General features: G+C 46.1%; 1 protein-coding gene across 1 annotated transcript in view; it reads left to right on the top strand.

Annotated features, from left to right (window-relative positions):
• Positions 1-20,821, top strand: part of PRKCH (protein kinase C eta) — a 125,574-nt gene that overhangs the window by 9,935 nt on the left and 94,818 nt on the right. The window contains exon 2 of the mRNA XM_068398080.1: positions 19,962-20,025. Coding sequence (XP_068254181.1) covers positions 19,962-20,025 — 64 coding nt within the window. The remainder of the gene's footprint in view (positions 1-19,961; positions 20,026-20,821) is intronic.

The following is a 20,821-nucleotide window of genomic DNA, read 5'->3' as shown; positions in this document are numbered from 1 at the left end:
TTTCTGTCCTTCTTGCGTGCAGCAAGGGTTTATAATGATGGCTGGGTTGTACATTATTTATTGAGCACAGTGAGTGCTCATGGAGCTCTGAGAAAGAGGAAAGAATTGGCTTCCGTGCGACGAGTTTATTATCTAGGTCATTCACAGACTGAGGCATCTAACATTAATATATTCAATGAAAATTTATTCTGTAAGGCAGTTTGCTCCTGAGCCTGGAAGAAAATACAACCATGTGAGGAAAGTGTTCCTGTGCGGTCCAAATCCATGGTGGGATTTCTTGTCAAAGCTACTCAGTTGGAACACACTATTTAACACAAAAGCCGCAGTGATGTCAAATGTGTAGGGTGATCTTCCATCTCCTAATAGGGCTTTGTGGGAGTATTGCTGTTGGTAATCAGTTTGCAAGATGGAACCCCACACCTATCACTTCATTATCTGTTTGCTTCATTACAGTAAAAAGTCCAGTGTAGGAGCTTTGGGTATTCCCACAAGAATTGCTCACAAGACTGGCTTGTGAGGGAGGGTGACTTACTGGAGATTGTTGGAAATGATCCTACATTCAGTTTCCTTTCTTAGAAGTTTCAGCCTCTTGTTTCTGCAAGAGACCTGTGATGTGGCAGCTTACAGACCTACGCTAAGAAGAAATGCTGGTTTATTAAGTCTTCCTTAATGTAGTGTGACATAGTCATGGTCGTTTAGTAGCTACTATACAAGCAGTGAAGCTGTTCTTGGTTTGTAGTGGAGCAAAACTGGGTAGAAACCCAGCTGTGCCAGGATAAACCATCTTCCTCTCAAAAATTAGCCCCTATTATAATAACCCCATCAGTACTTAATGACTCATTTTGACCACATTTTGAAATAATTAGCTCAAGTACCATTTAGCCTGTTCTGCCAATAAAGATGATAAAGTTTTTCCCCATCTTCTTGATTCTAGGAAGGAACATGTTTCACTTCTCTTTGCAAAATCTTGCTGAATGGTTTTTGGCGTGAGCCTAGAAGAGCATCAAGTTCATTGTGCTCATTTCCAAGAAAGGAGCAAGTTCTAGAGCTGCACTAGTTAGCCCAGTCAGTAGGGCCTTATTCTTTCCCTTTGAGGGACAAAAGAGGTATGATGCAGACAAAAGAAATGGGCAGCAATGCTATGGAAGCAGATACGGTTTCTCTTGCATGTTCCAGATCTCTGTAGGTTCAGGCTAAGATCTCTAGCTCTACCTGAAGGACAGTGGGACCCCCACTTTTAGTGTTATGGTGCTGTCTCTGTAGACCAGGACTCACTGTATCCAAATCCTTAGGGCTTGTCATCATGTTGGAGTGACAGTGTTGGAATGGAGAGCAAGCTCTTGGATTCTGGAGTGTCTGGCAGGCTCAGGAATAAAGCATCAAAAATTCAGGCTATGCTGCACATCCTCACGGAATGGTTTTCAGCCCCTTGTAGACAAAGTACGTTCATGTACTAGTACGGATGAAACCCTTTTCATTGGGATGAATGCTTACAAAGTCATCCAGACTAGGAACGAGTTTTGTGTTTAACCACGACAGAGCACTTTTTCAGCAGGCTTGTGACTTGTGAGCTCTGGAAGCTTGTACAGGGCAGAGCCAGGAGGATACCCAGCAGGTTTTTGTGCTCCTCTGCCCCATGGACAGTTGCTGTGCAGCAGGAGAGGTAGAGTGTTTCCTGCTCGTGTCTCTGCTTCTCGCCTACCCCATTTCACAGCCGAGCTTGCTAAATGAAACATCAGTCAAAGGCCAAATGAGTTAATGTGGTGGGCTGTGAACTGTGGTTTTGGAGTCGTGCGAAAGCAGCATCCATTCTGCTGCCTTTGCGGAGGAGTGGTGACGGCTGGAAGAAAAGGGGGAGGAAGCTTTGGGGGGCTGGGGACAGTCATCTCCTTTTGATCAAAGCTTTGATACCAGGACGGCTTTTCTCTTTATTTAGTATCTACTGAAGAACTTGGTTAATGATTTATCAGTTCATAATCAACCCTATGCTCTTCTCAGCAGGTAACTACAACCACTGTTGGACATGTACAAAACCCCACTTTGATGTGACCTAAGCTTCACCGAAGGCGTGTTCAAAGCTGTGTCTTTTAGCTTGTCTTGGGTGAGCAATTGCTGCGTGTGGCTGCCCATCTGCAGGAGCACGGGATGTTAATGCTCGTGGTGTAGAAATGCCTGTGAATGCATTGTAGGGCCAGAGAGGACACAAAGCACACTCATTTCGGTTCTCACTTAGTGCTGTGTGTGACGAGGAGAAACCCCTTTGACTGGTTGTGTTCCCTCTGGTTACTGCTTTGTTGGGTAAAACTCTTAGAACTGAGAACTTTAGAACTCCAGAATTTTAGGAGAACCTTAGAATGGAGAATTGAAGCTATATCCAAAATCATCAGGTGGTTCATTTTAGAATTGCACTCTTTGATTTTGTCAAGAATGAAATTGTAGGGTCTGGGTGGATTTCTTTGAAGAAAAGCAATGGTCATTCAAGTCATCACATGTTTTGGCTTATGTGGATGCTATCTCAGAAGGTTTCTGATGTGTCCTTGTCATTTCCCTTTGTCATAGAGAAAGGAGTGTTTGTGATTAATATGAGGTCGGTGGATTTATTTCTATATATAAATAAGCTTACCGCAAAGAGACTTGCCTCAGCAATGGATATGCAGTACTCATTGTTTTTAAGCAACACCACTTCTTATTTTAGTAACATTTTGGAAGCGCCTGTTCCTGTTTTGAACGTGAACATTGGGTGAGATGAGAGTAACTGAGGCTTGCTGGTTTTAAACAACCTTCGGTGCCCCTGTGCTTGGCTCCTGAAAGATTGTCCTGAAAGAATCTTCCTGACCTCAAAAAAGCTCATCAGCGTTTTCTCAGTATAAGTTTTGTGGTTCATTTCTAGCTTGACTAAAAAATCTCCTTATGTTAATAGTCCTGGGCATATGAAATTTTATTTGCAGAAAAATCTGGGTTTGTTTTTTTCTTTTAATTACTTCAGCTGCACAAAACTACTCTTTATCACTACCTGATAATTTTTTCACTGTCAGTGACAACAGGACCTTTTTTTTTTTTATTTTTAAATATATATTTTAGCCAGTAAACATGTAGTTGCAAAATTCTGTACACCTACAGTACTTATTCTTACTCCATCTCTAACAATATTAAGCAACTGTTTCCACAGGAACGTTGCTCTTTACAATAGACACTGTTGTGGCTTGCTTCAAAGCCACAGTCGGAACATGCAGGTGTTTGAAGAGTACCAGATCTTTCCATCTCTCGCTGTGAATTTTCCAGTGGGTCATTACTTGTTCAGACTTTCAGTATCTGAAACCACCCCAGTACTTCGTATAGTAATAATGTGGTAATGTCCCAAAAGCCTTTCAAGTGCTGCTGGGCTGCGAGGGGAATCTTTTAGATCCATAAAAAGCTGAAACTCATGGTGCAGCGGCGGTGAGGAGCTGGTTAGCAGCTCCAGTGCAGCTGGTTTAGCATCTAACTCTTCACTTCTGTAATCTTATCTAGGGCTCTTTCAATGTCACGCATATCAGGAGCTGAACAGTGTTAGGTGTTTTATTATCTTTCTTAGGGGACTGCGTTTGTAATGGTTCACCTCACTGGATGTGTGGCGGTTATTAGAGGGACGGCATCTCTTTCATTTTCTGCCCCCCAAGGTCGTTACTGAGCGTCCTGCTCGTACAGAGGAGAGGAACTGTTTGGCTTCTCGGCTTTATATTACAGGGCTCGGTAAACCTTAAAGAAGGGAAGTTATTTGATTTTGTTTTGAAAGAAGATAAATGCTGTCCAAGGGATTTCTGTCCTCAGCTGGTGAAAGCTCTCTGGTTAAGGTTGTAAGACTAAAATTGATGTGACTTTTCCTGGAGTGAATAAAATTTTGCTTTGGGAGTTAAGGTAGTGCGTCCCCCCTCAGCAAGGGCCGTTTGTCAGTGGGAAGAGGAGCATAAGGTCCACATTAGCAGTGCCACCCAGGTAGGGAAGTACTTTTCTCCCAAAGGGAATTTATACTTTTAAATATATTAGCTAGTAGGCTGGAGTTAAAAGCATATGTGTTTGTAATATAAAGCATGTGCAGCACTGGCTCTGGCACAGATAAAATGCCAGGCCTGCCATTCACAAAGAAACTAAATACTATCAAGGAGGGGACGTGACAGCATTTATCCTAAATACAATGGCCTTGTAACAGAGCCTGTCCTGCTCTTGGCTTACCTAGGATTGCTGTGTGCTTGGACTTCCAGTGATCCCCAGCAAAAGCTTTCTTTGAAGAGAAGAACATTTGTCTGCAGCTTTGCAGGTGATGTTGAGCTTCAGATGGGAAATGTGGTCAGCATCAGTCTACGTTCTTGATTGACATGAGCAAACCCACTCCAACCATGTTCTGACCTCTTCCTCTACAGACCCTTTCTGGGTTCCCTCGCCCCCCTTTTTTTTAATCCAAGGTATGTCTTGGTCACATTGGTTGAGAAGTGCTTCCTCATCTTGAAACCACGCTTTGGAAAGGGAAAAAGACGTATTAAAAAGGGGAAATACGTGACAACATGCTGTTGGCAGATGCCAGCAAGCTGCCTGTCAGCTTGCAATTGCACGCAAACCCCAGAAGTGCCTCCTCCTTCAGATGGAGGCAGATGTCTGGGTCAGCTGAATAGCATATCCCAGTGACACGGCACCTCGTCACCCATCCGGTGGCCTGGAGAAGGCTGGAGGCTGATGCTTTTCAGCTCCTTCCTGTCTCAACTCAATTGCTGGAGTCACAGCTATGACTTTATGGTCACAAGTGGGTAGTGAGATCATCTGTCTCATGAGGTAGATGAGGAAAACTGTAATCCTGATGGGACTAAAAATTGCTTGGTCTTGGGCAGTCTGTCTCTTTTGCAGTGCCTGGCTTCAGGATTTTGGGACTACTTTTTTTTTTTTTCCTAATCCTTTTGTTGAAATACACAACCCAGGGTCCTTCACTATGAAGAACCTCATCTACACATCCTTTTTTTAACTGCTGTTTTACAGAAATATTTTTATTGTACTCTTCCCCCCCCAAAAAATATACCCCAATCCTAAACCCCAAACAGATAAACAAACCCACAAACAAAAACCACTGTACAAATAGGATGTGATCTAACTTGGCAAAGCAAATGTTGGCAATGGCGTGTCCTTTCTGGGTGTTGTCAGCTGCGCGCTGGATCCCAACCTACATTCTTTTTGCTGCATGAAGACTTGACAGTGACTCCCAGCTCTGGACCTCGTGGGATGAGAGTGGAGATGTGAGCTGTAACAGCTGGACATCAAGAGCAAGCATCATACCTTCAGGAATGCTGGAGGAGTGCATGCCTTGGCACTCCTTTTTTTTTTTTTTTTTTGTACCTTTAGAGACATCTAATTGGCTATGTGGCCAGAAACTGCTACTGCTTTTACATGATATTCTGGGACGTGTGTACCAGGGATGTTAAACGATCCCATGTTGGCAGGGAATGGGAGAGGGGTTAGTGTGTGGGCTAAGGTACTTTTATCCTTCCTTTCCATCTTTCCCTGTGTCCCAAGCAGATTCCCTCCTGTGAGACACCACCCATATTTGATAGTTTGGTTTTCATCCTTCTGTCTCAAATCATTTGACAGATCATCTTGCAACATGGAGTGTGAGAGGAGATGTGGTGGATTAATAGTGGCTGGATATAAATGTTATTCTTTAATAGTTTCAGTGTTAGGAAACTGTCAGGTGAGAAAGTGAGAGGAGGAAGAAAGAAGTCACTGTGATTAATTCAAGATCTGGAAAGAATGGTCAGAGCATTGATGCTTAGGCTTCTCCATGGTGTTACAGTCCATGCCAGGATCTGGGTTTTGAAAGTTGCTGGAATTAATCCTTCCTTTTTGTGTCCTCACTAAGGCTGGGTAATGCAGGTAAGGCTTTAAATGGGGATATCCATGATGGGAGCTGTAGTTCTAAAGACTGGCATGCCACTGAGACATGTCATTTGAAATCTTACATTTTGTCAGAAATATTGCTGATAACTTGATTTTGCACATAAGTTAATTCACTGTGATATTGACAGGTGTGGTGGTGTTGTGTGCCCCCTCCAATGCACTTAGTGCAAGGCTTTATAGACACTGAAAAGAATGAGGGGTTCTGGTGCTGTGGAGCAATTGACTCTTCTTGACATCTGGACTGCTGTGCAGCATGGGCACGTGTTGCTTTCGCGGGTACTGCGGAGCCTTCCTTGCACTTTTCAAGGCGATGTGCCTGCCGTGCAGTGTGCTAAGTCGGGCTTTTGAAGACCACAAACACCGTTTCTAGCTCTGCTCCTGCCATCCCCATGCATCGCTTTCCTGTAAAATTGATGGTGTAAGGTTTCCCCAGCACCCCAATGGGCTTTGCGGTCGTCGGTTGAAAAGGTGGAGATGTGTGTGATGTCACAGATGCAGCTGCTTCCATACGTCACATTCCTTTGGGAGACATAGCAACACCGCTGCAGGAGTGCGTTACCAGGGTTGCAACAAGGGGGTGGCAGCCTGTGTGGGAAGCTTCCCTGGGTGAAAGCAAGCACTGTGGGCCTGCCTGGCATGGAGGTTCCCTTAGCCTTGCCATCCACGTTTTGGCATTCCAGCTATCCCCAGTGAAGTGCTACAGCAGCGCTGGAAGATAGGTGAGTGATGGTCAGTGCAGATAGCTGTTGGCCCCTCATGCAGCAAACAAAACATTTGCCAACCGAACAGCGTAGTGTTGGGTATTGCAAGGCCCTCTACTAAGTACAGATCTTTTCGACACTCGGTATAGAATCATAGAATGGTTTGGGTTGGAAGGGACCTTAAAGATCATCTAGTTCCAACCCCCTGACACGGGCAGGGACACCTTCCACTAGCCCAGGTTGCTCAAAGCCCCATCCAACCTGGCCTTGAACACTGCCAGGGAGGGGGCAGCCACAGCTTCTCTGGGCAACCTGTGCCAGTGTCTCACCACCCTCACAGGAAAGAATTTCTTCCTCATATCTAATCTAAATCTACCCTCTTTCATTTTAAAACCTTTTCCCCTCGTCCTACTACTACATGGCCTTGTAAAAAGCCCCTCTCCAGCTTTCCTGTAGGCCCCCTTCAGGTACTGGAAGGTGCTAGAAGGTCTCCCTGGAGCCTTCTCTTCTCCAGGCTGAACAGCCCCAACTCTCTCAGCCTGTTCCCATAGCAGAGGTGCTCCAGCCCTCTGATCATCTTCGTGGCCTCCTCTGGACTCGCTCCAACAGCTCCGTGTCCTTCTTATGTTGGGGGCCCCAGAGCTGGATGCAGTACTCCAGGTGGGGTCTCACGAGAGTGGAGTAAAGGGGCAGAATCACCTCCCTCGACCTGCTGGCCACACTGCTTGTGATGCAGCCCAGTATCGAGGGGAAGAAGAGAGGAGGTGCCTGCTAATCAAGCCATCTGCAGAGTTTTTGGTTTGCTTTTTAATCTCTGTATCGCAGAACCCCAGCTTCCTGCTGTCAAGCTGCAGGCATCGAGATGCTTATTGCATCTCACTCTGGGATCCTTTTTTTTTATTTTACAGCACCCATTAGTAGTGATCAAGCACCATAAATAACTGGACTTTTCCAGCAGATTGCCTTTTGCTATGCCACCAGGACTTAACTTTTAAACTGTTGTTAAAAAGGTGGGATTTGGCTCTTGAAAAGTGAGTCTCTGACAGAAATGGTTGGAGTCACAGAAAGTCATGACCTTTCCCCTTTCTGCCTGGGGTGTCAAGAAATTTGATGGATTATATCTGGAGAACTAATGGATTCTAATGGTTCATTATGTCGTCAGCTGTGGCCTGGTTTTAGAAAGAAGAAAGAGCTGTTGGACAAAAATGGAAAAGCAGCTGTACAGCAAATGAATTATATGTAGTAGGAAGATATTTTAGAAATAGTGACACAGGTAATGGAGACTCAAATGAGAAGAATTTCGCAGAAGTTTAAGATTATGCAATAAAACCTATGAATAACAAGAACATTTTTTCCAGCACCGAGTACTGGAGAGCAACACAAGTCTGTAAATGAGCAAGGTGCTGGGGAGAGAACTGCAGAGGGGTTCTTTGCAGGGTATTGCAGCTGGTTTAGGGGTCCACAGTTCCTTGGATTGGATCCATGAACAGGATGTCGAGGGATCTCTGCCCTGTCTGACACTGTACAACCCAGTTCATTTTCCCTAAGTTACACCGCGCTCTCCTGCCATAGCTGTGCGGTGACGATCCTTGGGTGACCAACAGGAGTGCCTTGAACACAGAGCCTCAGACTGTGATGCAGACTTCGCTGCTTAATGTAAAGTTGTGAATGATTCATAAGCCTGCCTAGATTTGTTAATAAGGTTCATTAAAACTGCAGGTGAACGCTGTGCCTTGGAAGACTTCTCAAGACCAAGAGCATCATTATTGCTTCTGTGCCCCATCTTTTTGTTTCTCCTTCTGTATTTCTGCCTGGTGCCTGTTCTGTTCCTCTCTGGGCAAACCCCAGGGCCCTGGTGTACGCTGGCTGGTGCTTGGGCTACCTGGACTCGCTCCCTCACTAGCACTCACCTGCCCCTTCCTTGTCGGGGGACGTTGCATCAGTGCTAAGCTCAGCTATGTCAGTGTTTTACTTTGAGGAAACTCTGCTCACCAACTCATTGGTGTGGCCCTTGGAGCGTTTCCAAACGGGCAGTGCCACCACCTTGCCTGCTTGGCACCCGTCAGTGATTTATTTCTTTATTACTGTAAACAGCAAAACTGGCACAACTTTCTGCTTTTTCCGCCAAGTTATATTGAGTTAATATATGTGACAGAAAATATGTTTGTTGATCATCTCCAGAACTTGGAAATAGAAAAGAGCATTTCCTACCTTGTGTGCTTGGTGAGAGACCTAAAACGCGAGGTGTCAGCATCACCCCTTTGCAACTCATGTGTCCAGAGTGTAATAGCTAAAGTGGTGTCCCGGGGCTCTATAGCTGTTGAAACGATTTTGTTTTGTTGGTACTAACTGGTTGTTGAGGTTTATTGGCCTGCTGTAACTCTTCATTGAAAAGAAATAGAAGATTTTTGTTTGCTTGTTTGTCAAAGCTGCTAAATCCTCTCGAGCAGAGACCCAGTCCCACTTTCAGCCTCTTTTACCTGCAATTGAATATATAGGTGTTTGCAGGCAGATTTCCATACATGGCATATGCAAAGCCGATAGCCTGATACCAGCTACCGAACGTGTGCATGGGCCTATTTGCTGTAATCATGTGTTCAAACAGCTGAAAATGAAGCCCTGCATTTGCCATCCTTTAATTTAGTGGTCCTGCATTGATGTCAGTGTATCTGGCTGCTAGGAAATGAAAGTGATCTGTGATTTCCCCCCCATCCCTTAAAAAAAAAAAATAAATAAAAATAGTTGTAGGAGGAAGGCAAGAGAGTTGGGAGGAAACTCCAGTGATGGACTGGACATGGTGGTACTTGGCATGGTGTTACAAAGCAAGATGTATGTTTAATAATTTGTGCACAGCAGAGCTAAAGCTCTGCTTGCATGTGCATGTGGCAGGGAAAGGCAGAGCACGTCCTGCCCACGCGATTTTGGTTTCACACGGGCTACGGTTGTACAGGCTGTGGGAGGGAGCTGGGGGAGGCGGCACGGACGTGTCGAGAGGCCCCCGGGAAGTGGTGTCCTGCCCCTGCTCTCTGCAGGCAGCTGGGTGGCAGAGGCTGCTGCGGGAGGCACAGAGCAGCCTTTGCTCTCTGCCTGACATCTCCCCTGGCCACCACGTGCAGTCACTAGAGTGAATGAGATGCCATTCGTTGACCAGGTGGGAAAGCAAAGCAGAGTCGCCTGTGACTTGATGTCTGCTGGGTGCGAGGTTGGTTCAGAGCAGGCTTTTTGCCACCTTGCTCCTATCCGTTCACAGAATCATGGACTGGTTGGGGTTGGAAGGGACCTCTGGAGATCATCTAGTCCAACCCCCCGCCAAAGCAGGTTCACCCAGAGCATGTTGCACAGGGGTCGTGTCCAGGTGGGTTTTGACTATCTCCAGAGAAGGAGACTCCCCACCCTCCCTGGGCAGCCTGTTCCAGTACTCTGGCACTCTCAAAGCAAAGAAGTTTTTTCTCATATTGAGATGGAACTTCCCATGTTTCAGTTTGTGTCCATTGCCCCTTATCCTGTCACTGGGCACCACAGAGAAGAGTCTGGCCCCCTCCTCTTGACACCTGCCTCTAAGGTATTTGTAAGCATTGATAAGATCCCCCTCAGTCTTCTCTCCTCCAGGCTAAACAGCCCCAGCTCCCTCAGCCTCTTCTCAGAAGAGAGATTCTCCAGTCCTTTGATCACCTGTGTAGCCCTCCGCTGGACTCTCTCCAGTAGTTCCTTGTCTTTCTTGAACTGCGGGCCCAGAAGTGGACACAATACTCCCCAAGGCTTTGCCCAGAAGGGGAGACCTTGGCCTTCCAGGGCTCTGTACCCCAGTAGTGCTGCTCTGCCCGTTGACCCCATCTCGCTGTGCAGGGGCTCTCCGTGGCTTGCTGCAGGAGCCATGCGGCACGGGAAGCTGCACGCTGCAGCATGGCTGTGCCCCGGCGGTGGCAGAGCTGCCTGTGGTAAGCTCGGGCTGCTGAGAGCCGCTGACAGCAAGCTGGCAGCGGTATGGGAGACCACCTTCCTCCCCTGACCCACGGGCCCGGCCGGGGAGGGGTGACAACAAACCACCCTGTTGAATCGAGAGGGGAAGGCTTTGAGGTAGGAGTTTCAGTGCCTGCTTTGCTGTTTGTGGAGTCGTCCCATGCTTGGCATGGTCTGCACCTTCAGAAACTGGACCCTCGCTGTTAGGGTCTGGTCATCTTTCATGTTTTCTTGTCATCCTGTCTACCACCCAAGTCATTTCTAGCCCCACACTCGTCTTGGGGTTGTGGATGAAAGCCCTCCTCTGTTGCAGACTCCAGTGTGTGCGTGGGACTCTTAGACTCTCCCCTGTTCCACATTTCATTTTGAGTTTCACTTAAATTTCTGAAGGAACGGGTTCTTGCTCAGTGGTGGTACTGTTGGGGTCAATGTTCAGTCTGAGAAACTTCAGTATTGTGGGACTGATAAACAGGCAGTTGGATTCCCTCCCCCTGCCCCATAACTCAGGAAAAAGAGATCAGAAATCCCTCCAGAGAGGAGTAGTTGTTTTTCCTTAAAAATACAAGGAGAACAAAAATATAATAGTCCCTGAACCAGTTGTGTTTTTTTTTCAAATATGCTAAGGAGCAGCCACCTGCAACTATTAGACATAAATCATTTGTTGTTTTAGAGGTGGGATTTCTCAAAAGCCATGTGAGTTGGTGTAACTCCAGTAGGAGCAGGCTTTGGCTCATGCTTTTCAAAATTTTTTTTTTGAAGATTTGAAGCCTCCTTTTTAATCTGTATTTTATTTGTAACCCTTCAAGCAGGTTTTCTTGGCAGGAGTTCTCACAGGATAGATAAATCTTGTTGCAGTCCTTGCTTTTCCTACCTGAGCAAATCTGTTGAGGTGGGTAATCTCTTGGATGAAACCAGACTAAAATTGATTAAAGAGTCCAGGATTGGCTAAGAGTCATTAGTTATGCATGATTGTTCATGGCTGGTGCGCAGCTTATAATTATGCAGCTTCACTGAAAACAAAAGTAATATTTTAAACAGCTGTCCTGGAACAAAAAATTAGAATGACAATATTACAGTAATAGCTGGAATAACTGGTTGTAGGAGTTACGAGAGAGACTAACTTTCCACCCATTTGTGGGTTTACCTCCAGGGTGTTAAACATGCAGCAGTAAGAGTTGTTGGAAAGGTTTCTTTTTCTCCTTGAAACTTTGACAGTTGCTGTCACTTGCAGGAGGCAGAAGTTTTGAGCCTTCGTCCCCTCCCAGGGGATGGCCAGGCTGACCCCAAGGGACCACGTATCATCTCTAGATCTAACCGTGCATCTGCTGCAGCTGGAATCAGTGAGCTGCGAGGGCTTTGATGCTCTGTGAATTCAGCGCGGTGCGTGGACCTACCCATCAGAGGTGGGGTTGGCAGCCTTTCTGCAGCGCTGGGTCACCCTGTGCTCGCTCTTTGTTCTGAGACCTGGCACCAAAATTAAATCTTGGTGGGAGCAGGGAGATGCTGCTGTTTGGCAGCACCAGATTCAAAGCTCGGGTGGAACAAGAGCTGGGGTCGCTGCCGGTCACCAAATGGCATCTCCTAGGGCCTCCCCTGCATGGAGCTTGCCGTGGGTCATTGAGAAACTGTCCACGTCTGCCCTTGGCACCTGCGGTGGAAATTACTGCCCTGAGCACTTGCCAGCCTTTGCAGGAATGAGAAGATACTTGGCACCCCCTTTGTTTTTTTAGGCACACTGATTTGAATCTTAAAAATTGCATTTGTAGGAAAAATACTTTGATCTGTTGGTCTGGAAATGCAAAATCCCCTTTGTACTAGAGAGCCCTAAGGATTTTTCAAAGGTGCTTGACTTGATAGACAGGCGTCTGTCAGCCTCAAAACGTACACGAGGGACTGATTAATCCAGACACCATGTATTTGGCTGAGAAAGTTGCTACTTGACCTGTCCAAAAAAGGCACGCTCAGGTGGAGGTGCTACCTTATTAAAAGACAGAAAGACCTGACATTCCATGAGCATGATCTGTTAGGAGCTTAAACAAGAAAAATTAAAAGCAATAACTAGAGGCATGTGAAAAAACAGCTTTAGCCTAACCCAGACTTTCAGCTCTTTTGACTGAACAGAGCCTTGGGAATTGCCTCTACAAATGACTGATTATATATGCAGTTCTGTTAATTAAATTTAGAAGTTGTGTAGGAAGTCAAAAGGTATAGCTACTTGTTTAATTAAGCTAATTAAGTCCCCAGGTAGCTTTTATATTTGCTTTATTCACTGCAAGTGTCTGGCTTGTTCTGTTTTTGAAGCCACGTCAGCATTGACATGGCTTAGAAAAAGATTGTACTTCTAGGATGTTTATTAATTGTGCCTGTGGGGAAGAAAGGACGGAGCAGCAGTGGGAGAAAGGATGTTCTGGGCTCCAGGGTAAATGCAGTCGTCTTTTGTGTCTGATCCAAAGACAATAAAAAGATTCCCACTGATTTCAGTGTACTTCAGATCAGGCTTCCCAGACTGGGCTATCTGTTGTGGGGAGGGGAGGAAAAAAATATCCTGATCTTGTGTTTGTGAGAATTAATGTCCGTGCCAGATATAGTGTTGAAGATGTCTCTTCCTGCTGGAGTTCCACCTCATCTCCATTTTGGAGAGGGAGGGACTCGCTGGCGGGCAGCCAGGTGCCCTTCGGATCTGCCTCTTCCCATCTGCGGCGAGTGTTTCACAGAGGCATGCCAGTTCTCTCGGAGGCGACTGACTATACCTGCTCTTCGAGTTCGGTGGATGCTTCAGCTGGGTGTTGATACGTTGCCTGAGAGATTACCCTCCTTCTGAATTTGTTTTCCAAACCTCTTCCATTGATGAATCATGCGCAACCAGTTTTTATTATATGTGTGAAGGCATATGATTAAGGAGTCCTGTTTCGGTCTCCCCGCATCTGCTCCCGAACTAGCTTTGGTTTTTTTGTAACCCAGAGAAGAGGAGTAAATAACACCTGCCTAGTTGTCGGGAACAATGTTAGTACAGTGCTTTCCTGGAGAAGGTGCGTGAGATGGTTGACCGGGGCCCCTCCTTGTGGGAAACCGATCCCTTGCAGCTCCCTTTGAAGTCACGCAGGAGCTGCGTGATCTCAGCAAGTTCAGGCATGGGGCACCGTGTGAGTGGTTTGAATTAGCAGTGAAGTCCTCCTCGGTCCTGTGTTCAGCCTCGCTGCCAAAGTGTTGCATCTCATAATGAAACCGCGGCTGAACTCGTCAGTCCTTACCTGCTCACTTCCAGCTCGCTTGCCAAAATCCTCCAGCGCTTGTTTTCTCTTAGGTACGGCTGTGAAGTTCAACAGAAGTTGAAGTGTATGCTTAGCTCTGGGCCAAAATCCGGTGTTGTTCTTACAGATACAAAGGGGGTTCCTGAGCTCCAACGGTTGATCTTATCCACCCTTTGTGCTACGGAGGAAAGTGCTGTCTTCCATTTCCTTGAACTAGAAGAGAGCGGCGATTAAAGGCTTTATGGCATTGATAAACACACTTTCCTCTTCCAGTTAGCTAAAACTTGGCCAAGTTACCTCTAAAACAGCCAGTTGTTCTCTGGGGAACCAGGCTGAGGGTGAAAGCACCGGTGAGAGGGGAGGGTGATTACTGTCTACAGCTCTGCGTGCCAATGGTGTGATGCTGCACGCCACCAGCTTAGTTTGATTTATTCGGAGATCAGTGTACCTCATAGCATTTGCAATATCGTGCATGCATAAAAATTCATATGACTTCTTTTCTTCTCCTGATACAACAGGACTTTCCCACTGCAGCGTGTCTCCTGCTCTGATACGAAACCTTCCAGGCAGAATTCTGTGATTCCCTAAAAGAAGTTACCCTGTGCCAAATAGATCTTCGCATTAGGAAACTTTTCTCCGTACTTATTACTCTTTGAATATTGTTGTCGGATACATACAGATGGTTACATTCCTGTATCACTTATCTCCTATATTATGATGTAGGAGTTCCCCTTAACACCATCTGTGCTACCTTCAGGCTGTTGAATTTCTCCGAGCCTCTCCTGCTTTCTTTGAGAAAGGGGATCAGCATCAGCTGTGTTGTTGACCCAAACTATTGCATGATCTGCTTTGGACTCTGATAATTCTGTCAAGAATAATACTATGACCCTGCTTCTCTGTAAAAACATGGGGGTTTTTGCCTTTAAGCAGCCACAGTCAGTGCTGGGAAGAAAAGAAAGACGTGAGAAGCAAACTTGGTGTATGCGTGGTGCTTGTGTTACACCCATGCTGCTGTTGTGAGGCTGGATCCAGAGGGTGTTTGGTGATGCTGGGAGGTACCGATGTCGCCGGAGCCGTGCCAGCGTGCAGTCAGGGCCTGGGCCACCAGCCAGCTGTCGCTAGATAGGGTTATCCCCTCCACGGCTGGAGGGCCGGTCCTTTGGCAGCTGCTCCCTTTTGAAGTGCTCACATCTTATAAAATACCAGAGCATAGTGAGAAGTCCTCTCAGTCTGTGAAAGTAGGTGCTAGCGACAGAAGTTCTGAAGAGGTTGAAGGAGGGCTTATATGAGGGGTTCCTCCTTTTGGGGAAGAAGTAGGGTACCACACTCCTCATTTGTGGGCATCTGGTTTCAGATGGTTATGGGCATATTTTTGTGTGCCCAAATGTGACTGCAGTCGCTTGCTGGGTCGGTAAAGCTATCCTGCAGCGTGTGCTATTTCTGCAAAGCGTGAAGGCAGTGATGAAGGTGTAAAGCAGGGGCAGAAGCTCAGGGAACGGCGCTGCAGGGATGGCTGAGGTTAGCCCTGGGGCCCGGGCTTAGCAAGGCGCTTGCTGTGCACGCCAGCTCGGTGTGTGAGCACCCGTCCGTCTGCACGGGCGTCGTGGGTTGTGGTCCAGCAAGTGTGAGGAGCTCACAGGAGGTAACTGCCGCCAGCAAGAGGCCCCTCCACGTTGAGTGGCCGTGGTACAGGGGGATCCGTGCGATGGCGAGAGGAAGCACGTCCCGTCAGGTGGGTGTTGCTGTCTGGGAGCTGCTCAATCATCTGATCTCGGGCAGGCGCATGGGAGGGCAGGCCTGCGGTCAGACACTTTTCTAGGTCAGAGATTATTTTCTGTTTCAGGCACATTTCACGTATCTGGGAGTTGATCTCAGATATTGCATTGGCTGCTACTTAGCTGGTCAAACTTCTCCTTTAAAGGAGATCACAGCGGGTCCAAAAGCCAGACTTTGACCAGTGGTCTATTAATTTTATTTACTTCATTTCATTGTGTCTTATCTTTTGTTGTTGCTGTTGCTATCAATGTAAGATCAGAGAAACTCCTATGACTGTCTGTTTTAACCTCTTGTGTAGGACAAGATTTCAGTATTGGTCCTGCATCCAGCGGGGTGCCAGGTGCCAAAGTTTCGGCAGCTCGTGGCATGCTGGGGCTTCAGTCCTCATTCTGGAGCCTTTCAGCTGTGATTTTTCGTTAGATCCTGCTAACATGTGCCGTGAGAAGATCTTGAGTGCAGCTAGATCCTCTTTATGGAGTGCTCTTGAACTGTGGTATGATATGAGCACAGCTGCTTAGTTGTAGGGGATTTGACTGGTCTTTAATCTTGGAATCTGGAGGGGAGAGAGATTGTTTTATAACGCTCATAAATCTCCTGCTATTACTTTCAGAATTGTTTTGTTTCTGTTTTGTAAGACTATGTTACCCTGGGCAGAGGAATCCCGTTGGCAGCGATGGAGAGCAAGGCGTGTCACAGAGTTTGGATCAATTTTTGTTTGTGCCCTGTGCCGAAGGTGGATGATGCTTTTCTTGCATCTCCTGGCCTCAGCCCAGCTCCTTGGGTCTTGACAAGCCCTTGCTTTTAAGACTAAACAAGGAGTGCAGGATTTGCTCCATATCCCACCAGAGACCGTGTGTATGTCAGAAGAAGGGAGGAAGGCTCCTCTTTGTGAATGTGAAAGCAGGAGTCTAATGTATTGCTGTGTATGGAGACTGGCAGAAAAATGATAAGCACTGAAGAATGATTTTGGAAACCTAAGTAAGGATTTTCCCATAAAATCGGAATTCTTGTTATCACATAAATCAATTTGGGTGACTGTATATGTATATATATTATAGATATTATACATTTTTGAAAGAACCATTTCTTTACAAAGTTGCTTATCTCTTCAATGAACTGAAATTTAGGCAAAAATGATACATGATATTGCTGGAGTTGAAGTTTATTTGGGGAGTGTCTTCCGTATTAATGGAGACAGAGGGCTGTTCAAACACAGAATCACAGAATCAATCAGGTTGGAAGAGACTTCTGGGATCATCGAGTCCAACCGTTGCCCTGACACCACCCTGTCAACTAGACCATGGCACTAAGTGCCATGTCCAGTCTTTTCTTAAACACATCCAGAGGTGGTGACTCCACCACCTCCCTGGGCAGCCCGTTCCAATGTCTAATGACCCTTTCTGAGAAGAAATTCTTCCTGATGTCCAACCTGAACCTCCCCTGGCGAAGCTTGAGGCTGTGTCCTCTTGTCCTATCACTAGTTGCCTGGGAGAAGAGGCCAACTCCCACTCCGCTACAACCTCCCTTCAGGTAGTTGTAGACTGCAATAAGGTCACCTCTGAGCCTCCTCTTCTCCAGGCTAAACAATCCCAGCTCCTTCAGCTGTTCCTCATAGGTCAGACCCTCCAGACCCTTCACCATCTTGGTTGCCCTCCTCTGGACTCGCTCCAACACCTCAACATCTTTCTTGAAGTGCAGGGCCCAGAACTGGACACAGTATTCAAGGTGCGGCCTCACCAGTGCTAAGTACAGAGGGATGATCACTTCCCTAGACCGGCTGGCTACACTATTGCTAATAGAGGCCAGGATGCCATTGGCCTTCTTGGCCACCTGGGCACACTGCTGGCTCCTGTTTAGCCGGCTGTCGATCAGCACCCCCAGGTCTCTTTCCACCGGGCCGCTCTCTAACTGCTCTTCCCCCATCCTGTAGCGCTGCATGGGGTTGTTGCGGCCCAAGTGTAAGACCTGGCACTTGTTCTTGTTGAACCTCATGCCGTTGGTCTCAGCCCATCTATATAACCTGTCCAGATCCCTCTGTAGGGCCTTCCTACCCTCCAGCAGGTCGACAGCTTCCTAAAGCCAGCATAGTAAGCAGCCCAAGCAAACATGAAAATTAATATTGAATCAAAGCTAAATATTTAATTTAAATTTTCCCTGTGAGATTGATTTGGGTTGGGTTTTTTGTTTTTTTTTTTAGTGGAAAATAAAGTGTCCATAAATCAACATTTTGATAGGATTTTCCCAAATGGTTCTAGCTTCCCTGTTTTGTATCCCATTGATAGAGATGTGTCACTTCTGGACTGTAGCTGGAGTCATGTGAATGGGATGTTCTCTCATCCTTTCTCTGAAAATATTTGCTCTGCTCATCCTAACAAATTCCCAATAGTTCAAAAAACAATTTCTCTACTTCTGCAACAAATTGTAGGCTAGGGAAACGCACGGTGATGATGTGTGCTGTCTCTGCTTCCCCCTCGCTTATCCCAGAAGATTGTTTTCTCTTGACTCGTGTTAGTGCAGCCGCAGTTAGCGTCCCTAGGAGTGGATGTGCCAGCAGAAAGCACTGCTATACCTTAACGCTGCAGAGTCAGTCCGGCTTGGACACCTTCTTCCCTCACTTACAGCCATGCAGGTACTTTTTGTCCATTTGTAGCATAGAATCATAGAATCGTTTTGGTTGGAAAGGACCTTCAAGGTCATCGAGTCCAACCGTTAACCCAGCACTGCCAAGCCCACCACTAAACCATGTCCCTGAGCACCACATCTACTCGTCTTTTAAATCCCTCCAGGGATGGTAACTCCACCAGTTCCCTGGGCAGCCTGTTCCAATGCTTGATAATCCTTTCAGTGAAGAAATTTTTCCTGATATCCAACCTAAACCTTCCCTGGCACAACTTGAGGCCATTTCCTCTTGTCCTGTCAGCGTGGCTATTTGGCTCCTCCACTAGATATATAGAGTTCAGCTTTCTCTTTTACCCTTATCTTAACATTATTCCCTTAAAAGGACCGGCTGGTGCATGGCAGGGTTTTGCAAACCTCAGGCAAACGTCGTCTGGATTAGTGGTGGTCCATACGGCGTTGCTCTGGGAGCTTAGGCTTATGGTGGGGGGTTTATTTGAATGATGGGATATGTGTTAACACTGGAGAGGAGTCAGAGGGATATGTTGTGTGTTACAAAGCAAGAAGAGGGAGCCTCGGCTCATCATCCTTTCTTGCAGGACCGGGAAATATTTTTTCTGCTTCGCAGTGTGCACACCAAGATGTATTAAATTCTGGGCACCTCCCTGATGAAACTCAGTGTTGCTGACGTAGAAGACTCGCTTCTATTTCTGCCAGAGCAAGGAAAGGTGGCTGTACAAGGGCAGAGAGGGTTTGAACGATCACATTTAGTCATTCCTCCAGAGAGCCCTATTTTCAGACTTTCTGTTCTGCACAGATTATCGATACCCACGAGGTGTGAAGCTCCTCTTTGCTAACTTTAACCTTGCAATTGGGGGGTGTATGGGGTGGGGGGCCTTGGTTTTTGGTGTGGGGTTTTTTTTTATTATATTTTTTTTAAAGTGGGATTTCTGTGTGACAGCCTGACTCAAACTGCAGGGATCCTTAGCTGTTATTTTTTGCTGAAAACCAGCTGGTGAACAAAAAAAAACCAAAAGCAAAACCTTGATTAAAAATGTAACTGAAAATGAGAAATCTACTCAGCAAAAAATAAATACCTTCTTTGAAGGACAGGTTGACCGACACTGGGATTGAATCTCTGATCCCTAAAATTATGTTCTGTATCTCTATCTAATTTAGATTAAATGCCAACAAGCCCTGAGGTAACAGCACTAACAGTTTCCTATTTTCTATGGTTTAAGGCCAAAAGGTGATTTATGTAAGAAATCAGCGTTTACCCCAGCACTGATGGGATTTTGAGAGACTGAAACAATTTCAATGGGATAAGACATAATAGGGAGGAAATAACTATATAATTCACCAAACAGATATGCATGGATCTCTTCAGAGGGTTTTGTGTGTTTAATGTTACTCCCGCTTCATTCATCTGAAAATTGGAACACTATTAACTATGGGGTTTTTTTTCTTTAATCTCTGTTTCCTCTAGCAAGGCTGAGATTGTTCAGCACTTCTAGGAAAAAGAAGGAATCAAGTTCCTTATTTTTCATGGAGCCCTGAATGTTGAACAATTTGAGCCATGGATGCTTGATTTTTTTTTTTTTGTAAAATTAAGGGTGTGGGTGAGAATATATTTAGAGCTTCAAATATTATCAAATGTTGGCAAGATTTATCATGCAAAATCCCAAGAAGTGTCTTTGCCTTGAAAAACAATCTTCTAACGTTTCCTTTACTTTTTCAGGTGGATTTGGAGCCAGAAGGCAAAGTGTTTGTCGTCATAACTCTTATGGGCAGCTTCGTGGAAGGTAAGGGAATTATTTTGCCTCGTTTGCATTAAGAGCTGCACTCTGGCGTACATTCTTGCCATCAGTTACCAAGCAGTACATAAGCAGACGACGTTCTTCACGTGGGCCGTGTGCTGTTGCATGCCAGAGATTTCTTGAGCGATGGGGGAAACCTGGAAGGGGCCGTTCGTAATGGTCACACTGCGTGTGCCCTCTGCTCTGCTCTTGGTCTGATCTCAGACCCAGGAGCCCATTCGTGCTTGATCTGGTTTATTTATCTGAAGTTGTCCTTCAAACAGATTGTTTTTGTCGCTCGTTCTTTCCACCTGGGTGCTTCTTGAAGGGCAAGCTGAAGAGCATGTAGAGCACGTTTAAAATAGAACATGCTTAAAACATCTGGGTGATTTTTATTCCGTAATGATTCCCATCTACTTCACATGCATTTGTTTCCCGAGTTCACTTTGCACAGGAAACTTAGAAGTTTTGTATTGCAACAGCTGCCCTGAAAAAGTATCCGGGCGGATTTTTTTCCTGTAACTATCTTTTATAGTGTGATGTTTTTAATTTCCCTGTTGCTTACTGTGATACCAGCTATAAGCACGGATGTGAGCTCTGCTGGAGGAACCCAGGAAATCTGGGATGGGGCTCAGAAAAAGGTTATTTTCTTCAGACCTACACCATGGTTCTTATTTGTTTTAGCTGCAGCCTCAAACTGCATTTGTTGGGGGATGTTTTCTGTACAGAAGCCAAGAATTGAGGCAGGACCTGCTCCCCTATCTGTTACCTGCAGCCTGGGAGAGCTGGATTTTTAATGCTT

This window comes from Nyctibius grandis, chromosome 4 (genome assembly GCF_013368605.1).
Source record: "Nyctibius grandis isolate bNycGra1 chromosome 4, bNycGra1.pri, whole genome shotgun sequence".
NCBI lineage: Eukaryota > Metazoa > Chordata > Aves > Nyctibiiformes > Nyctibiidae > Nyctibius > Nyctibius grandis.
The sequence above is the reverse complement of the archived record's forward strand: the minus strand, read 5'-3'. Positions and strand labels throughout refer to the sequence as shown.